This window comes from Saccostrea echinata, unplaced genomic scaffold (assembly GCF_033153115.1).
Source record: "Saccostrea echinata isolate AGI-Se365-2 ecotype Australia unplaced genomic scaffold, CSIRO_AGI_Sech_v1 ptg000005l, whole genome shotgun sequence".
NCBI classification, from domain to species: domain Eukaryota; kingdom Metazoa; phylum Mollusca; class Bivalvia; order Ostreida; family Ostreidae; genus Saccostrea; species Saccostrea echinata.
In genome coordinates, this window is record NW_026889754.1 from 18,362,072 (window position 1) to 18,382,226 (window position 20,155).

Here is a 20,155-nt window from a genome sequence, read left to right on the forward strand (position 1 = left end):
AAATAAATTATAACTGATTAATAAATAATGAATTTGTTCTTATCGTTCAAAAAATATCAGGAAAATAAGTTTTATGCTGTTACGAAAAGCATTGGTTATGATATTTTATGATTATAGTCATGGAGTGTTCTATAAAATCCTTTTATTATATGAATTCATCTTTACATTAGATACACATTAACAGAAAAAAAGGGTTATCAAAAAGATTATGAACATAAAAAGATATAAGGTCATATGAATATAATGAATTCTTACTTGTTTTCTTTCTACCGAAAGTTTTCGCAATGTATGGAATGCATACACTATTTCCTCCAATAGAGATATATTACATGGACCAATTTGTATTGAATTATCGTTATTTGGCCAATATTGGGTGCACTTGTGCTAAAGAAAAACCCAATTGTTAAAAATATACATTTCAAAATTACACAAATTTACAAATAAACAAAGAAAATGCAAGTATATATAGGGTTTCATCTTTAGAATTATGTTTTTCTCACCTTTCCTTTTTCTACTATGTTAGTCAGCATGATAATATCTTTAATGTCTTCTTGCCAAATCATTCTCCAAAAATCTTTCAATGTGTTGTTTTTAGGCCCTGTTAACATATTTGAAGTAAGATCATTTTAAAAAGAAATTATTATTTTATGAAGAAACAAAATGCAGTTTAACAAAATACCAATTTAATTAGAAGCTGTTTTCCGAATAAAGGGGGCTTCCAAATTATATTGTTGAATTTTGGAAGGGGGAGATGTGCACATGTATTGTAGAATATACTTCTAATTCCCAATAGATCCTCAAACATATGTTTTTAGTTAGTCTAATCAATGGATTTTGAGATAAAACCTAATTTTCTCGATATTCATCGTCTAAAGCGAATGCTTTCTCCTTCGTTGAGGTAAAGTAGTCCACTATCAATGGTAAATAAAATCAATGATAACGACAAACCTTGAGCTGCAATATAGCGATTTTCTCCTTTGCAATCCTACAAATGATATAAAATCCAATCTCATTTTGCATAGTATTAATTCATGATTGGCTTAATAATATATAGACATTCGTAACAAATTTATGTTTAATCATACCGAAATAAAGTTGGCGTTGATGTAATCATTGTCAGGGTCTGTCCAGATTTCCTTAAGAATGATCCTGGAATGGTCATCTGAAATTTTAATTTAATTTAATTTATTTATTTATTTTATTTTATTTTTTATTTTAATTTATTTTTTTGTTTGTTTTGGTAAACAATTAAAAATGTTTTCTTATTTTATGATACAAGAATAAATGGTTGGCGTTATGCAGAAAAAACACACACCCGCATGAGTGGGCAATGCATTTTTTCTGCAATCCCTTACAAAAATACTAATTTAAAAGTTAACTATAGTTTACTATAGTTAACAATACTTAGCTATAGCAGCAAAGTTTTTACTATGGTATATCAAAGTACGTTTATTATGGATTTAAAATTGATATATTTTATGTTATCAATTTAACAAACATACACATTTTTTTTTTACATTAAAAGCAGATATTATCATTTGTATATTAATGTATTAATTGAACACCACTATTATCGAATTAAAGAGATTTTAGGCATTAAAATCTTAAAAGTACGAGAGTAAAGTTTCATAAATCAAAGTATCAAATTTAACAATAATTAACTATAGTAAACTATAAATAACCATAGCAAATTCTAAGGGGCATTTGCATTCCCTGATCTTCGTTTTAACAAACATTTAAAAAATATTGCTTACATTTGCAAAAAAAAAAAAAAAAAAAAAAAAAAAAAAAAAAAGTAAAATGTTAACAAAAACACTAGAAATGTTGTATATTCTATTAAAGTATGGGATTTATGGAAGATCCTACATTTTGGAAAATCTCATAAACAAATGCCTAAAATAAATTAAAGATCAATAAAAGATCAAACTAATAAAGAGTTCATTAAATGATGAACAGTAATGGGTTTTAATAAGGAAATTCACCGAATGTTAATATATAAAAAAGACAATACTATAGTCTTACAAGGAAATGTTGTTTTAAACCGGTTCTTTGCAACGTTTTCCGTCTTTTTGGCACTTTCACAAATGTTCAGATTCGCTGGAGGAAGTCTCTATTACAAAAAAAATTAATCAAAATGAGTGCGATTCTCATTTTTTTTTTTTTTTTGCATCAATAATCAATCAACTTACGTATCTTTCTTTATTTAACCTTGACCTTTTGCTTCAAATTGATAATTAATGGTCACGAGATATTTCATGTTTTGCTTTGATAATTATTTGCTATATCTTAAACCTTGTATTCTTGAAGAAATTGACTATTCTCTCCCGTGCTCTTTTCGTTGATAACGTTCCGTAGATCCCCTATATTAATATTTGTAATGAACTGGCCAGTATTGTAATATCCATCTTCATCTGATTGATTTGTCCCTGGATTGCACAATCCATCAAACACATCTGTTTGATTGTCTGAAGAAAACAATATTGGTTGAATTATAATATCTCTTGAGTATCTAAAAAAAGCTCTCATGATTTTTTTTCTCTCTTTTTGCCACAAAACATATTTATTTTAGTCTTAAGGTTGCGAAAATCAAATTAAGAGACCTTGAAGACTTGATTAATTTTAAGTATTACATGTTTTGTTACACATCTCATTCTCTTTTAGAAAATTGCTCAAGTGATTCTTTAGATTTAACATAGTAAAACTTTAAAAACTACACATGACCTTCTTTCTAAATAAATAAAATAATGCTTTGTCTTGAATTAGCATAGACGAAGTGTATTATGCCTACTTTTCCCGTTTCTTCTTCCCTCTGCCTTTCTTCCAATGATTCCAAAATGTTTATTATTTTCCATAAGACCTTCTTGACTAGCATTGTTTCTATACCGTCTATAAGACCGAAATAGAATTAAATGTTTAAATGGTTAATCTGCATCAACTGAACAATTAATAAAACACTCAAGAGATATGTACCACACATAAAAAAAAAAGAAAAACTAGTTTTCCCTCTGAATAATATTCATATATTGCCTGTCATTCTTTTCAAACTTCACCATTTTTATAGTAACAGAAGAATATCGAAGAGATTACATCTTCCCTTGGGTGTTGATCGGTTATGAAATAAATGACATTTTTTGTATAGCATTTGAGATTATGAGAAAATCGGAACTGTTACATTAACCTGTAAAATATTGTTATGAAAATTCCAGCTAATATTGCAATTAAGACGGCTGCAACAGTCCCTCCGACTATGGCTGCATTATTTTCCTCTTCCTCTACTGTTGCAGCAAATACTAAAAAGAAAACATCAAACACCCCATGTTCAATTTTAAGGCAATATATTAAAAAGAAACCAACTGTCTTACCTTTGTCAATTTAATTAAACAGCACTTCTTTGATTTGTCATAAATTTCCTTCTTATTTGATGAAACAAAGAATTACGCCAAATCTATTTTTTTTTTTCTTTTACACTGCCTTGATTTCATTCTATTTCATTGAATTAGAAAAGCATGCGATTTAATTTATATACTCTTGCCAATACTCTTGCCAATCTGATACTTTTCATTCATTGAATATACACCATTTCCTATCGCTGCTTATGTTATACATATTTGCATAAGATTTCTCTTATTAGATTTAGCTTCTTCTGATTCATTTCTAATGTAAGTTCTGCATTATTTGAAACAAAAAAAATAGTCATTACTGTCAATTAAGGGAACACGATATTGCTGGGGTTTTCGAAATCCCCTCTCTATAAAACTCTATCAGAGACGCTGTGGGCATAGCTTTGAACATGAACCTTATCTTTCACATTGACTATCGTTTATATTTGATACAAAAGAGTCATATTCGGAATGTTTCGTGACGTACGAACTTAAGTAGTGCAAGTCAGCAATATTTATAGTTGAAATCCTCCAGTTTAAGTAGGTTTTGTTATTATTATGTTTTTGAGATTCTCTATACTTACATTATCAGAAATATATGTAAATAAAACAACGTCAAAAGCTTTATAAAGATATGCTCTTGTCTTGGGGAAGGTGATGCTCTTTTTCTTCAAGAAGGGATAATTAACCACTACTTTTCACCGATATACCATCAAAGAAAAAGGGAAAAAAGAATTTTATTTTGTTTACGAATTTGCATTGGTGTAAGAGTTTGTCATAACTAAATGTTCTAAATATAAAAAGTTTGGACAGCATTTAATGCCTTGATTTCTCCATTAAGTTTTAGAATATCGCTATTTTTCCTTTATATCCTGAGGAAAACACATGTAATACATTTCATAACCCTTGTTACAGACCCTGAAACGTGCTACTACCCCAAAAAAGCGTGTGACTTTCGTGCGCTTTTCGTTTCGTACAAACCGTGTAGCGTTTCGTGGAAACCGTGCAGCGTTTCGTGCAAACCGTGTAGCGAGCGTGCGAGAAGCGTGTGAGAAACGTGCGACTTTCGTGTAAAAACCGTGTGAGAAACGTGCGACTTTCGTGCAAGAATCCTGTGAGAAACGTGTAGGATTCATTCGGAACTCATTTTAAATATGGCTATTGATAGATCAACATGTCATTCTGTGTTGTTTGTAACTAATATTATTCGAATATATTATACCGGTGGTATTTTAAGAGAGAACAAACTACGGAAACAACAAAATAAAATTACTCGGTAATGTATTACATATCTGTTTGATTTTCTTTCTTTTTTTTATTTAGACAAAGAAGGAAAGAAAATATGTTCAAAATAATTAATTATACGCACACCAATTTTAAGGTATTTGATTCAATACATTTTTTTAAAGGGAGCAATACTGAACATTGTTTTAAAAAAATCATCAGTAATCCGGTCTTGTCCTTTTCATTCATTTATTTGAATCTCTTCACCATTTTACAGTTGTGGTATATGATATTACAAAAACATACGGGAGATTAATGCAAAATAATAAATAGATAAGGCAGGCGTAAAATATAAAATACTAAGTTTATTGCGTTGCTATAAATGTGAAGTATAGGAATTCTAGGCCGGGGAGCACAAATAATTTTTTTTTAAAAAAACGAACATAATATTCTTATATAACAAGATTGTGATACAAATAATTTTTAAACGATGAGTCATTTATAGTCTTTTTATGCATAAAATTGGTTGATTAATAATTGTCTTATAAATGAATCATAATTCACATGCATCGGCAAGTAGAAAGTTAAATATTTCCGGGGAAGGGGGGGGGGGGGGGGTGTTCAAATGTAAACACAAACTTTGAGCTTTTGTTATTAACATGTTTTTATACAGCCATAATTTTCTTTTTAAAGAAAATATTGTTTTTTTTTCGGGGTGCGCCTGATGCACCCCTTAAACATGTATAATAATCTTCTTTACACTTCCGACACTCTTCTTACGACTGTGATCAAGGTCATTTACAACAGCGATCACGGGCTCCGCGTGCCGGGAACTGAAAACTTGTTCTGCTATGTACATGTATTATCTTTTTACCAATAATGGCTAAGATGACACCCGACAATAACGATTGATTTTTAATTCGTGAAATGTAATAGTTGTATTAGTATTTAATGGGTAAAAATAAATACCCGTGGATTTTATTTCTTAAATTTATCCGATTCTCTGTAAACAGTGAATTAATTTGCCAGTGTATTCGTGAATAATAAAATTAAAGAAAAAAATCCGGAGTAATCATATATTAGTTGTTTTATTAATCACGCTGTTCTAGAGCACATTTTTTTTAGTTTTTAAGACACTGGACATATATTCATGTATATTGAATGTATTGTTAAGAGCCGCGACTATTGATTACATTTTTTTTTTTTTGGTCTAGACGGGATTTGAAATCAAGAATTTTACAAGGTGGTGGTTATATTGTTTTTATTTGATAAACACAATGCCTCAAAATATAGAACTAAAGCATTACAATACCTATTCCCCCGGCTTCTCTACCATATTAAATTCTAATGATAAGTCAAAGTATGATTCTGTAATGAAGTGATATATTTACCATTCTAATTAAAGTGCAGTTAATGAATTACATGTATCTGGTCCCGCTGCATGGAGATATGGATATTTTTTTTTCTTAGAACGGGCATTTGTTTCTATAGTATGGTATACTTACTGAAACAAGTGCCAGTTACATTTAGCCATGAACAGAAGTAAGATCTCGGTAATCTCTCTCTCTCTCTCTCTCTCTCTCTCTCTCTCTCTCTCTCCCCATCCTGCACAATGTTTTTGTTTGATTTAGTGTACATATTACCTTTGCAAATTATAAACAGAACCTAATTCAAATGAAAGTATTTATTTACTAAATCAAAAAATGAATAAATCAATCAATAATAAAAAAAAGGAAAGAAAATCAATCCGTTTACAGAAATCATACACAATTTAATTTTTTTTTTTCAAATCAATAACTTTGTTTATTTGTCAGTAATAAAACGATTTGTTAATATCAAACTATAATTGTAAAAACACTGAATGCTGTAAAGATTATGAATTACAAATATAATTATTTTTTTTTCAGTGCGTAATTTAGAGTCTAGTGAAAAAGTTTTGTACATAGACGATGATAGGCATTTCACCGAGCGGGCCACATACTCAATGACAACTATAATATTAATCAAATACAACTTAACATTGTGTATTTTTATCTGTTAACATAGTACTGGTGTTGCGAGTTCTAATCGATCCTAACTTAATCTGAATGATTGCAATTCTTAACTTATCTTCGATTAATCCGTAATTTATTAATTTAAATAAAGTCCGAGAGATTCCGAATAGAAAATCCAGATCGAGGCCAAAACGTGCGAGAACCGTGTACAAAGCGTGTGAGAAACGTGTACAAAGCGTTTCGTGCAGGCTTTCGTGTAAACCGTGCAGCCTTTCGTGCAAAGCGTTTCGTGTAAACCGTGTAGCGTTTCGTGCAAACCGCGTAGCGTTTCGTTTTAACCGTGCAGCGTTTCGTGCAAACCGTGTAGCGATCGTGTACCGTTCGTGCAGCGTGTGTGTGAGGTAGTAGTACGTTTCAGGGTCTGTAAGTAAAAAAAAAAATAGCACCTCATTACCAAAAGAATAGAAGATAAAAACATACTACTATGTCTGTTGGAAGGAAGATTCTAGTTATAGGTCAGAGAATTAAAGATGCCTTGAACTTCTCTCACTAATAATTCTCTAGCAATGAAACTGCAAGGAGGTAAATGATCACTTCTCGTCTCCCATCTGTCTTTATGTCCATCCAGCTATCCTTCAGCCTGTCTGTCTGTATATTCAACTTTTTCCGATTTTTTTTTTTTCATAAACGATATTGATATTGGGCTTACTTCTGATATGAGTGGACCTTGACGGGTTATAGATTAAGTTTGCACATTTTTTTTATAGTTCCACCATTTTTATGAAATAATGGTCTTTCCAGGGAAATGTATTTAGATAACGAACAGTATTCAAGCTCAAATGTCCATTAAACAATACAAATTTTCGAGCAGAGCGAACACGGTCCTCTAAAACATCAGAGGTGAGATCAGGTGTCATGGAGGAGTGAGCATCTCCTGCTGACCGGTCTCTCCCGTCTTGTGCTCCTTGTTATAATCGGGAAATAACATAAAAATCCTTCGACAATTCAGTGTGTAAATAATGGCCTAACAATTATGATGATCAAATCGTCAGTCAGCATTTGACTTAATGAAAATTGTATTTGCTAACAAGGTCATTGTATAGACCAAAGAACTTAAGAAATGACGACTTTAAACGGGACTGCTGATATTCTTGTTTCATCGACTTGTTTGTCAATAGCTTATCGAATCAACTGCGAGATATAAACCTCGTATGCAGGTAATGAAGGTACATTGCTGCATAAGTAAGGGACGTTGACGATTGAAAAGTTAAAGTCATCTCGTTCATCATAAAGCTTGCTTGTTAGATTACCATCAACGCCTTTTTCTAGTAAAATATCCAAATATGAAACAGAAGAATCAAACTCCGTTGTATTTTTTATTTCAAGCTCACTGGGATATATCGTATCGACAGAAGAATGGAAAAAATCATTGTTAATTGATAATACGTTGTCGATATATCTAAATGTCGAGTTGAAGGTCACAGCAAGTGTTTTTTTCTTCTTCTTTTTACGATTAGGATTTTTAACATATTCTGCTTTATATGATGTTTTGAATCAGATTTACTAATTGGTTACTCGACTTTTTATCTCAAACACTCGTAGATATTGAGCTGATTTTATTCTACAAGTGTACTTTGATGGGTTATAGATAAGTTTGCATTGACTCTCTTTATGAAATGATGACTTTTTTCCTAATTTTCAAGGGAGACAAGATTACATTTGCCGATAAGGGACAAGTATTGCTTAAGTAGTATTCTTAAAATTCTTATTATATTTGATTCTGGTCGGGACGCAAATACAGATTAATATGTTTTAGTCGACAGCAGAAAAAATATACTTGAACATTTCTAGAAAAGAATGCATTTCGGCATACTTTAAAACTTCTACCTTGACAAAAGGGTTCTTTCCAGTTTGTTTTGCAACCATTTAAACAGCTTCCACTTTTCTTGTCACAAGATTGTCCACGACAATTCCCACACTTAGTGCTGCAATTCTGGCCGTAAAATCCGTCAATACACTCTAAAAAGATATTAGTTACTAAAATAATGAGGTAGTGACACTATACGTCAGTATTTCTTTTCTTCTTTTTTTTTTATTTCATATATATTTTTTAATGATATTTATAATAAAGTTACCGGTTCGTTAGCAAATACTTTAAATGCAAGAAATTATATAATATAACAGATGTATTTATAAACATTTATGTGATCTTTTTAAACGACAACATTACATGACTGAATATATTGCAATAAAGAGATACTGAGATAGCGAACGGTATTCTAGCTTGAAGCCGATTAAATCAATACAAATTGAGAGCAGAGGAAACCCGGACCTCGAAAACATCAGAGGTACGATCAGGTGCCATGAAGAAGTGAGCATCCCCTGCCGACCGGTCACAACTTGTCATGATCAGGAAAAATGGAAGAATCCGAAGACAATTCAGTGTGTAAATAATGGTCAAACAATTAGTATGAAAAATTTCAGTCAACATTTGACTTTGTGTTGGATTTGCTGACAAGGTCATTGTATCGACCATAAATCTTTCAAAATGATGATTTCAAACGAAACCGTTGATATCCTTGTTTTTCATCAACTTGTTTGTCAATAGCTTACCTCGTTTTAGAAATTGTTCACACGTAGAGCTGCTCTTGCGTATCGAATGAACTGGGATACAAAAACCCTATTTACAGATTATAAGGGTATATTGCTACAGAAGTAAGGGATTGAAAAATTAAAGTCATTACGTTTATCATAAAGATTGGTTGTTAGGCTACCATTAGTGTCTTTATCTAGTAAAATATCAAAATATGAAACAGATGAATCAGACTCTGTGGTATCTATTATTACTTTAATGGTGTAGGGCCCAGGACTTTTCCACAATGAAATGCTTTGTAATAGACTTCAATATACTATTACATCTATATTATAATGATTTAGTACCATGTTATATGTCTGGAACTACATTTTAGAATAGTCCTAAGTTTACAGGTTTGTAAGCTTTAAATCAAATTGTCATTGATCTGTAAAGCATTAAAACATTCTTCAGTTGTAGCTGTATTGGAAATAATGCTATACATCTTACACTTATTTGATATTGTCATTTAAACAAATGTACTAGACGGTCATGTAAGGTGTTATGGAACAGATAATAAAATCAGAGACTCTAGATTTTTTCAACTGTTAATCATATACCATATTGCAACTGTAATTTACTTACTTCTTTAGCGTTTACTATGCATGCTGTACACGAAGCGCCTGTCTTACGAAGTAAATAATCACATGACGTAACTCTATCGTTTTGCAATTGATAAGTTAAAAATAAAACTCTCTCTTTCATCAAATACTCTTAATTTTTACTTACATACGAATTATTTGCAGGATTGTGACTTAATAATGTTTTAGTTGATGAAACTTGGTTGAATCTTGAATGTTCAGCGAAATACTGGTATGTAATATTTATTTCCTGTATGATAAGCTCGTAGATTGACCGCGTCAATTTCATTACAATATATTTGTTGTACTTATTTTTATATGCCTATGTTATAAAATTTAGGACTCTTACCTTACCTGTGTACAGGACATATCTAGTGATATTATTTTATTTATGTTAAACTAAATGTACGCAAAGTAATTTTTAGGGGCTCAAAAAAGGATATTATTAAATGGTTTTTATCATAAGACCGTTTTGGCAGTCTATATAAATGAAAACTGAGGATCAATGTCATTCTTACATCATGTCAACAACACCACTGAATGTAATGCATGTATTGCACCAGCATACTAGGCATGATTAAATAAGTTATTTTTCATGCATATATCCAACACAAACACTGTATTACACTCTATTGTATGAGGTATGAAATTTAAATTTATTACGAGCCTGAGTTCTATACAGGACACTTGAGAAAATTGATTGCTTTATTCATTTACTTCTTTGAAAAGTTTCATTAAATAAAATATTTGAAATAATTAACAAAAGCATGAAGTACAAAAGAACATTATGTTGGATTTGAAAAAAAAAAAAAAAGCTGATAGCTTTCTTTTTTTTTCGATGGTTATATCTGATGCGTAGTCCTGATAATAAATGCATGTATATCCCTCAACCTATATGCATATTGACCTCCGTAGGCTGATAAGCTTACAATGGGATGCTATGGAAGCTTACATTACAATGACTTATCTAACATGATCGCGTATCTTAAGAGAAACATAATGAATAATTTAATCATTTTCAGGCCACGGTAGTTAATATAGCACTAATCATGGATTAAAGGCAATAAATAGAGTAATAATAAAGGAGATACGTAGGCTGGGTATCGGCTGGGAATTTCGAATTGCGATAAAATGCGATATTTTTAACTGTATTGTGATACATTCCGTCACTACATTCTAAAATAAATCCTAGCAAAACTGGAATTGATGTCTTTTTTTTCTCCGAATAACATAGATATTGACTAAGAATGCTTAAAACACTAACTTTTTAATCATTAGAGTAAGGTCATTGATATAGATTTCAACTTTTGATAAAAAAAAAAAAAAAAAAACTAATTTGAAGGTGAATTGGAGTAAGCAGAGAATTTAAATATACAATAAAAAGATATGTAATGAAATTATTTATAGCCAAACAGTAGGGAAAAAATCCTACCCTGACAAAAAGGTTCTTTCCAGTTGCTTTTGCAACCTTTTAAGCAGCTTCCATTTTTCTTGTCACAAAATTTACTTCGACATTCACCACACTTAGTGCTGCAATTCTGGTCATAGAATCCGTCAATACATTCTAAAAGTATAAAAAGTTACTCAAAAAGTGCGGATTTTTGTTCCATACAAGTCAGTATTATCTTATTTTGTCAATTCCATTCAAAATTGCATTACATTTGTAATTAGGCTGTTGGTTCATTGTAGTAGTGAACTAATTATGGGAGTAATTTCATTCTTAAAAAAAAAATGTTAGGGTGCAAGAGAAACAAAGTATTGAGATGTATAAGTGATTACTGTTGAATAATATATTGCTTAAATATATATTTTGTACTAATTAAAAATAATTCTTAGTTCAGGTTTAATCATCTAGGAAACAAATGGAAAATAAAGAATAAAAATCCTACCTTGACACAAAGGTTCCCTCCAGTTTGCTGTACATCCACTAATACAAGTTCCATTTGTCTTGTCACAAACTCCTCCAAGACAATATCCGCATTGTCTACTGCAGTCTTCGTCATAAAATCCGTCAACACATTCTAGATAACGAATGTTTTTGACAATGTAAAAAATCTAATTGAAATAAAATAAGTGTATTAATTTTTAACTGAAAATGTCTTCATTACTGAAATGTTCATATGGATATGGTTTCCTCTGTGCAAATAAACAAAATCTCTTTTATGTGTATTGTTGGTCTAGCCTCATTAAAATTAATATGAGTTAAGTTTAAATTACAGAATTTATTTGAACAAATATGAATCTACACTACCTATGGATGCTTCTATAATAAACCGACTAATCATGTCTTTACTGTTTTTGGGCAGAAATTTTTTTTCAAGATGATCCCTATATATTATTATGCAAAACTTTGAATCTCTGTTGTGTCCCCCAACCTCTAGGATTCATAATTTGAACATACGTGATTCTATAATATCTTAAGTTGTTTATATATAAATATTACTAATAATTGCTTAGCTGTGCTCGAGAAGATCATTTTTTTGAGATATTTTCTATGTATCGTGTATGATAAGGTTCCTACAATGAATATATAGGGTTTCCTTTTACTCGGTCTTAGCTAATGATTGGAATGCGTATTAAGAGAGCTCTGTCTGAAGGTAAATTACACAGTACTTAAATTTTCTCTTATCTAGAGACGCGGACTGGAGAAGGTACAACTTGCAGTGTTTCTCACATAGGGTCCTATTGAAAGATAAAAACCGGCTGTCTCAATCTTCTACAGATCTACTACTCCCAGAACTTAATTTCATTTCCCTAGGATACTTGTCACTGGTGTTTAATACTTTAGTTTTGCTCTTACCCTTAACTTCTTTATTGTGGATTCAACGTCCAACTTCTTCAGCTAGCTTATGAATGCATGACTTTCCAAAAGTTTTGCATTATATACCCTTTGGATAGTCCATGTCAAGGGGTGTCAGGTAATTCCACTATTTGAAATCTTAAATGCATTTTACCGAAATGTCCCTTAACCATTACACCCATAAATTACTATGTAAAATTATGACCCACTGTTGTGGCCCGACCCTACACCCGGCGGTAATGATATGAGCAAACTTGAATCCTCAATACCTGGGGATACTTCTGTATGAATGTGACTTATAATAGCTACGCTGTTCCTGAGAAGATTTTTAAAGATGTTTCCTATATATTACTATGATGAACTTTGAGCCCTTGTTGTGGCCCTGCCCTACCCCAGGGGACATAATTGGAACAAACTTGAATCTTTACTATCTGAGGATACTTCCATTATTATATGACTAATGATGGCTTTGCATTTTTATAGAAGAAGGTTTTTAAAGATATTTCCTATATATTCGTACATGTATCTAAAACTTCGACCCCTTCTTCTGGTCTAGCCCTACCTCCGGGGGTTATGCGATGAAAAAAATTTGAATGTAGTGTATGTAATGAATTTTTCACATGTTTCATCTTTATTGCACAGTAGTTCTTGAGAAAAAGATTTTAAAAGTTGCCACAAATTTCCATGAATTCTTAATAATCTCCCCTTGAAAGAGGGTGTAGCACTTCCTATTAACAAACTCAAATCCCCTTTACCCAAGGATGCTCTCTGATAGGTTTGTTTGAAATTGGCCCAGTAGTACTTAAAAAGGAGTTGAAAATGAGAAAAACTTGCAGACGACAGACGACGGACAACAGGTACTTTTTGATCAGAAAAGCTTAAATGAGCCTTCTGCTCATTTGAGATGAAAAAAAAATACGTCAAATTATTTTTACAAGATTTAAGATCAACACTTTTACATATGTGAAAAAAAAACTTTCTCTTTGTCGATGTGTGAAGTTTGGTTCAATTCCCTTAAATGGAACGCATGTTATTCAATTAAAAATCAGCATGTTTTGTCACCAAGGGCACGCTTTACAACATAAAACATCAAAAACAACGAGAAAAGCAATCAAAATTACTCTACCCCTCATTTCATACACTGCTTGTAGCGTCATACCCATTCATTATTATAATAATCCATAACACCTGATACCTAGTTTGTTAACAATTTAGTTTGAAGTTAGTTTGAGGTTGTTTGAAAATTCTCTACTGCGTAAGTCTGCACTCAGAAGTCTTACAACACTGACACGCAAAACACTTTCCATGACAATACTAACTTGTTTGACCAAATTTTAAACTACAATCTGTTTCTTCGCGAATCATTAATCGTCCGATTCGAAGTCCTGACCATTCGAAAACTGTCTTTTCCTTGTATTTACAAATACACAGTATTTTTTTTTTATTTATTTCCTATTTCCTCCCACATTTTTAAAGTTTCTTTTAGAGGTTTCCCAAATGCAAAGACAACTTTTATCGCTAATCAGTGCTCCAGGACGTCCTTCGGCCTCATTTGTTGTTGTTGTTGTTGTTGTGTGTGTTTTTTTTTTAATGAAGACTATCTGTCTTAATTACAAACTGATATCTTTTAAACGAATCAATATATTGCATTACGTTTTACCATCTGAAGATATATAACAATACTTTATTTGACCGTTATTTTTTTTCTTAAAGCATCATTAATCAAAAGAATGACTATAGACATAAACTGTATTGTTTGTAAATTACCTGATTTTTACATTCTGCTCTGTGTCCCAGTTTTTGCTATTATCATTTTTAAAAATAAATTTAGTAAATTTCAAGATATATTTATCTTTTCTCTTCACTCAAATAATTTGAATCTATTGTTAAAATGCGTACAACATAATGTTAAATAAAAAAAAAGTCGCCCGCGTGGCACAGTGGTTAGAGCGTCTGCTCTAGAGTCGCGAAGTAAGGATTTGATCCTTGCGTCGAGGGTTCGAATCAAACTGTGGGACGTGGAGACCGGTCCTTCGGATGAGATCGTATAAACCGAGGTCCCGTGTCGCAGTATGTGCTGGCACGAAAAAGTTCCCTCACTGCCCATTGGCCGTAAGTGCCGATTATAGGAAAAAATTTGCAGCTCTCCACCGGCATTTGGTGGCGTCTCCATATGAGTGAAAAATTCTCGAGAAGGACGTTAAACAACATACAAACAAACAAATAAATAAAAAAAAAAAGTTGTGAGAATGTCTTAATATTATTTGAATTATTTTCGCTCATGTATCAGTACCAAAATGATAAAAATAAACTGAATGCTCTGTTTTGAAGCTTTTAAATCAGACTGCAAGGGACTAAACTGACTGAATTACATGCATATCTAAAGCAAAAATTTTGCTGAATATATTTACATGTATATAACATTGTTGGCTCCCAGTGTTTATATGTTTACCTTGGCATAACGGTTTTTTCCATTTCAGTTTGCAACCAGATAGACAGGATCCGTCTTTCTTGTCACAAAATCCTTCTCGACAATTTCCACACTGGGTACTACATTTCTGGTCATAGTAACCGCCAACACATTCTATATTTCACATAGGTTAAGTTTTAAGAACTTGTAGGTTCTATAGGCATTAATTTTTTTCTTATTTTCATTATTTTTCACATCAATATTTTACTCGATAAAGCCAAAAATATGTTACAATAAACATACCAGACAGTTTCCGTAATATTAGGTAAAGGATAACGAGCAGAGATTGATTTCATAAATTTAGAAACAAAACGATGTTTGGAAAAAAAAAAAAGCAAGATTCACGAAAGAGGGCAAAAAAAAAAAAAAAAATAAAAAAATAAAAAAAAAAACAGAGACCCCTTGAAACACCATATATTGGGTCATGGGCCTAGGAGGTCAAAGCATCTCCAGTTCACATTCGCTGTGAGCCGTATGTAATGATCAGGTATATAGATTAGTCAAATTTAGTATAAAAGTAGTGACCGAACAAATGTTTCTAAAAAATGCTAGATAAAAGACTATGCAACGACATATTGTATTTACAAGCAAGATAAGATAATTATTTTCACCTTTGAAATTGCAAAAGCTTGCTTTGATTGGGATTGTTAAGCCCTTGTACTATCAGCTCTTTTGAGAGTATCTTATCTTGTTTAAAAAAAAATTATTGTACTTAGAGCGTTCCTTTGTATCGAGTCAGTTGGCAAATATAAACATCATTTGCAGGAGCAGTTGGAATTATTCTACATAAAAAAGTTATTTTGAGTATGATAAGCTTATGTCATTTGTTTGTCATACGTTTAGTTATTAGTTGGCTTTCATCACCTGTATTTATTTAAACACCCAAACATGGAAAAGATTTTGTAGACACTGGTGTTCTTATTATCGTTCACTGAAACATACGAGTCGATTTGTATCTAACTATTCGTAATTGGGAAACGACGTTGATACATCTAAATTCGAGTTGATGGTTGTAAATAGGATAATAAAACGCATTACAAAAATGATACTCAGGCCATCTTTCAAAAAAATGTCCTCTCCCGACTCAGGATAAAAAAAATGGGTAGGTAGGTAGGTACAATTTTTTAAATTTAAAATCACCTGCAAACATGAAGTTGAAATAGTTACTAATAAATAAAAAAAAAAATTGCTTCCTTGAGGTAAAAAAAAAAGTTAGATCATTTTAGTCAGTCGACCAGGAGAGGGTAAACATTTTTTTTTAAGATAGCCTCAGCATCTACCTTGACATAAAGGCTCTTTCCAGTTAAGATTACAACCAGATAGACAGCTTCCATTTTTCTTGTCACAAAATCCTTCAAGACAATTTCCACACTGGGTACTACAATTCTGGCCATAATAACCATCAGAACATTCTATAATTAACACAGGTTAAATTAAAAATAGATAAAAGTGGTATCCTTCTTCTAAATATATTTATTGATTTAATCTAATGGCAACCTTATACTTAATTCGGTTACACATGCAATCTAGGCTCATTCTGTATACTCGAAATACAACTCAAAGAATAGTATTAAAAATTGTCTTTCTACTCTACACCACAAATATGATGGAAATAAAATAAAGATATAAATAAATAAAGCATTAAATTTATCTCAGACTTTTTGTGAAATCAGCAAATTTCTACATGAATTCTTTCTCTCTTTTGTATTGAGTTTTCATTCAAAGGGAGCAATCTTTATTAAAATCTTATTCGACTGGCTACGCGACCTGAACAGTTTACAGGAAAGAGCTTGATCAAAACGTTCTATGTTGTACATTACAGTCCCTGAAACGTTCTACTTTCCCACTTGAACGGTGAGCGAACGCTGAACGAACGGTGAACGAACGCTGAACGAACGCAGAGCGAACGGTGAGTGAACGATGTGTGAACGCTGAACGCAACTTGGTGAACGATGTGTGAACGGTGAACGGTGAGCGAACGCAGAACGCGAACGGAGCGCAAACGCGAACGCAAAGTGAACGGTGAACGAACGGTGAACGCAAGATGAACGATATATTCGGAATGCCTCTGATCTTTTCCTTGCATTGAAACTATTTTATTGTATTATAATGTCAGGTGCCAAAAAAAAAAAAGATAAAATAATTAAACCAATAAATGAATGAATAAATAAGTAAATAAAATAAATTCGAATTCTCCAAAATTGTCCTAAGAAAGACGATTCATGCACATAAGTTTTTAATCACACGATTTTTAACGCATTAAAACATTGCAATTGTTGCCGAACGCTAAAGTATAAAAGATATTTTTTTAGTTGGAAAATAAAAATGTTTATTCTTATTTGATAACAAATCAGAAAAAACTTCTGACTTATAGAATGAATTAAAGCGATTGTAACATCTATTCATATATGTATCTCCGTGTCAAGGCGATTTCATGTAAAGTAATAAAAAAATTAATTACAAAGGTCAGTGGACGTTTTGCATTTATACGCTCGTATTTTAAATTTTTAATACAATAATATATTATGTGTCATTTCTATTTTTTATGATGATTTATTTAGCAGACTTCAATTTTCCGAACTTGATATTTAAGTAATATGCTGTTATAATTTTTATCAAACAGACAAATGAGAGAGAGAGAGAGAGAGAGAGAGAGAGAGAGAGAGAGAGAGAGAGAGATTCCGTTTTAGCCCCCCCCCCTTCCTTTCAGGCTTCACTAAATGTTTGCACCTATATCAAACAATAACTCTGATATTTTTTTCTAAATATATTAGACAGTGAAAGTAACTTTTTTTTTTTATCAACAAATCATATTCATCTGTTTGACAGTATTACTCGTTTTTATTTTCCTGCTTCAAGTTCACACGAAGTCCACGTGCTTGTCCTGTCAATCAAAATCATTCGACACTGTGCAGGTGTGAAAGTTTCGTCACATCGAAGACGAAGTGCGAGTATTTCCAACAAGTTATAACATTTATTTTTATAATTTCTAGATTTGATACCAACATTGAATAATTAGTGAATAAAATATATTGGGCATTAACACTTGAATTTGAAACATACTCTCTGCCAATTTCAAATACCACCGCCAACACGTGTACATTTTGAACTACTATTGTTTTGTGACTTTTTTAGATGCATGTTTGTTTTGAGACTGAAATTTTTGTTCTAAAAAAGACCTTAACTTTTTTTTAACAGGTTAATTAAAATTTTCTGGAAATACAGTACTGACTAAGTAACCGATTTAGGGGAAAAGGGGGGGGGGTATTAATCATATCGAATAGCAAACATATAAAGTTACGGTGAAGAAAGATTTTTTTCTCTATAACTATAGACTTTACATACATGTATTATAGTAGCGAATATTCTGTAGTGCATTACATTTTAAATAAATATTTCCTTTAAACACACTATCAATTTAATTCGCTCCAAAGATAATAAATTAACAGGATATCCGCAGTACTATGTATAACTCTCAGAACTAGTTCTATCATATTTTCTGTAGTAATTGAATAAAAAAAACACGTTAGAAATAAATATTTTCGTAATTTTGCTGCGTAATTATTTGACTTGGATAATTATATCTCCATTAACGTTTTGTCGTCTTTAACAAAACATCAAAATGTTGCAGTGCTTGAAGTATTTGCACATTGGCCTTAGTTAAATTTAATATTTCAGCATCGTTCTACATAGGTACAGGATGTGCTTATAACAACATTTTTTTCCAGAGTAATTTAATAAATAACCTAATAGCTAAGTTAGAATAATAAAAATATATATCTTAGATATTTTCCCCCATGAAATAATGATTCTTCAAACACGATATGTTAGTATTAAATTAAACAATCTGTAACTCCTTACCTACAAAAAGATAAGTCCTTTCACTTGGGAGTTCCGAATGGCAATGACAACTGAACGATAGGTGAACGCTGAACGCAAGGTGAACGCAATGTGAACGGAACGAAGAGCGAACGCTGAACGCTTTGTGAACGGTGAACGCGAGCGCACGGTGAACGGTGAACGCAAAAGTGTGAACGGAGAGTGAACGGTGAACGCACGGTGAACGAACGGTGAACGCACGCTGAACGAACGGTGAACGAACGGTGAGCGAACGGAAAAATGGGAAAGTAGAACGTTTCAGGGACTGTATAAACAAAAAAAAAAAAATATCCGACTGTAATGAAGGGTTTACTAGGAAAACACCAGATTGCATAAGCTATGATTCAGACTCAGGGATATAAAATACAACATGCAGAAAAATCTCCGTACATAATTGATAACTAATAACATCTACCTTGACATAAAGGTTCTTTCCAGTTCAATTTGCAATCAGATAAACATCTTCCGTCTTTCTTATTACAAAATCCTTCAAGACAATTTCCACACTGGGCACTACAATTCTTGTCATAGTAACCGTCAGCACATTCTATCATTGAGAGAGTTTTTATTTTTATTTTTTCCTTGTTAATTGCAAACAAAATCACTTCTTACAAATAGAAGACTTTTCTTCCTTTTTATCAATAATATCTAATGGCTAAAAGTATCTGATTCACAGGCTATAAAACTTGTAAATACAACAATATTGCACATCACTCATTGTGAAGCTAACTATCTACCTTGACACAAAGGCTCTTTCCAGTTCAGTATGCAACCAGATAGACAGCTTCCGCCTTTCTTGTCACAAAATCCCTCTCGACAATTACCACACTGGGTATTACAATTCTGGTCATAGTAACCATCAGCACATTCTAAACAAATGAGTACACTTGTTCAAAATACCTATTTGTATAGCTTTTAAAAGAACATTTCTAGGCCAGTCAAACTGAGGACCCTTTTGTTCACAAGGTTTTATACCAAGGACCCCTCTACAGATCTAGTTGTGGAATTGAACCTTATTTGTAAGTTTTAACTTTTTCCTTTGTTTCTGGAGCTAAGGGAGGCTTTTGAGCTTCCAAATATTTTTGGGGAGGAATATTGGTATTCAGGGTATTGGTGAAGAAATTACATTCTTTATGATATTGTTTAATGTCATTTTAAAATTACTCTTAGTGAGATAAAATTAAAAATAAGAATT

General features: G+C 31.8%; 1 protein-coding gene across 1 annotated transcript in view; it reads right to left on the bottom strand.

Moving 5' to 3' along the window:
- LOC133179756 (receptor-type tyrosine-protein phosphatase epsilon-like) overlaps positions 1-19,514 on the bottom strand; it is a 43,874-nt gene extending 24,360 nt beyond the window's left edge. The window contains exons 1-13 of the mRNA XM_061314448.1: positions 19,376-19,514; positions 16,362-16,493; positions 15,064-15,195; positions 11,701-11,832; positions 11,244-11,375; positions 3,179-3,290; positions 2,789-2,886; positions 2,293-2,465; positions 2,023-2,110; positions 1,086-1,162; positions 949-985; positions 501-598; positions 256-384 (exon numbers count right to left, since the gene is read on the bottom strand). Coding sequence (XP_061170432.1) covers positions 256-384; positions 501-598; positions 949-985; positions 1,086-1,162; positions 2,023-2,110; positions 2,293-2,465; positions 2,789-2,886; positions 3,179-3,290; positions 11,244-11,375; positions 11,701-11,832; positions 15,064-15,195; positions 16,362-16,493; positions 19,376-19,514 — 1,479 coding nt within the window. The remainder of the gene's footprint in view (positions 1-255; positions 385-500; positions 599-948; positions 986-1,085; positions 1,163-2,022; positions 2,111-2,292; positions 2,466-2,788; positions 2,887-3,178; positions 3,291-11,243; positions 11,376-11,700; positions 11,833-15,063; positions 15,196-16,361; positions 16,494-19,375) is intronic.
- Positions 19,515-20,155: the final 641 nt, after the last annotated feature.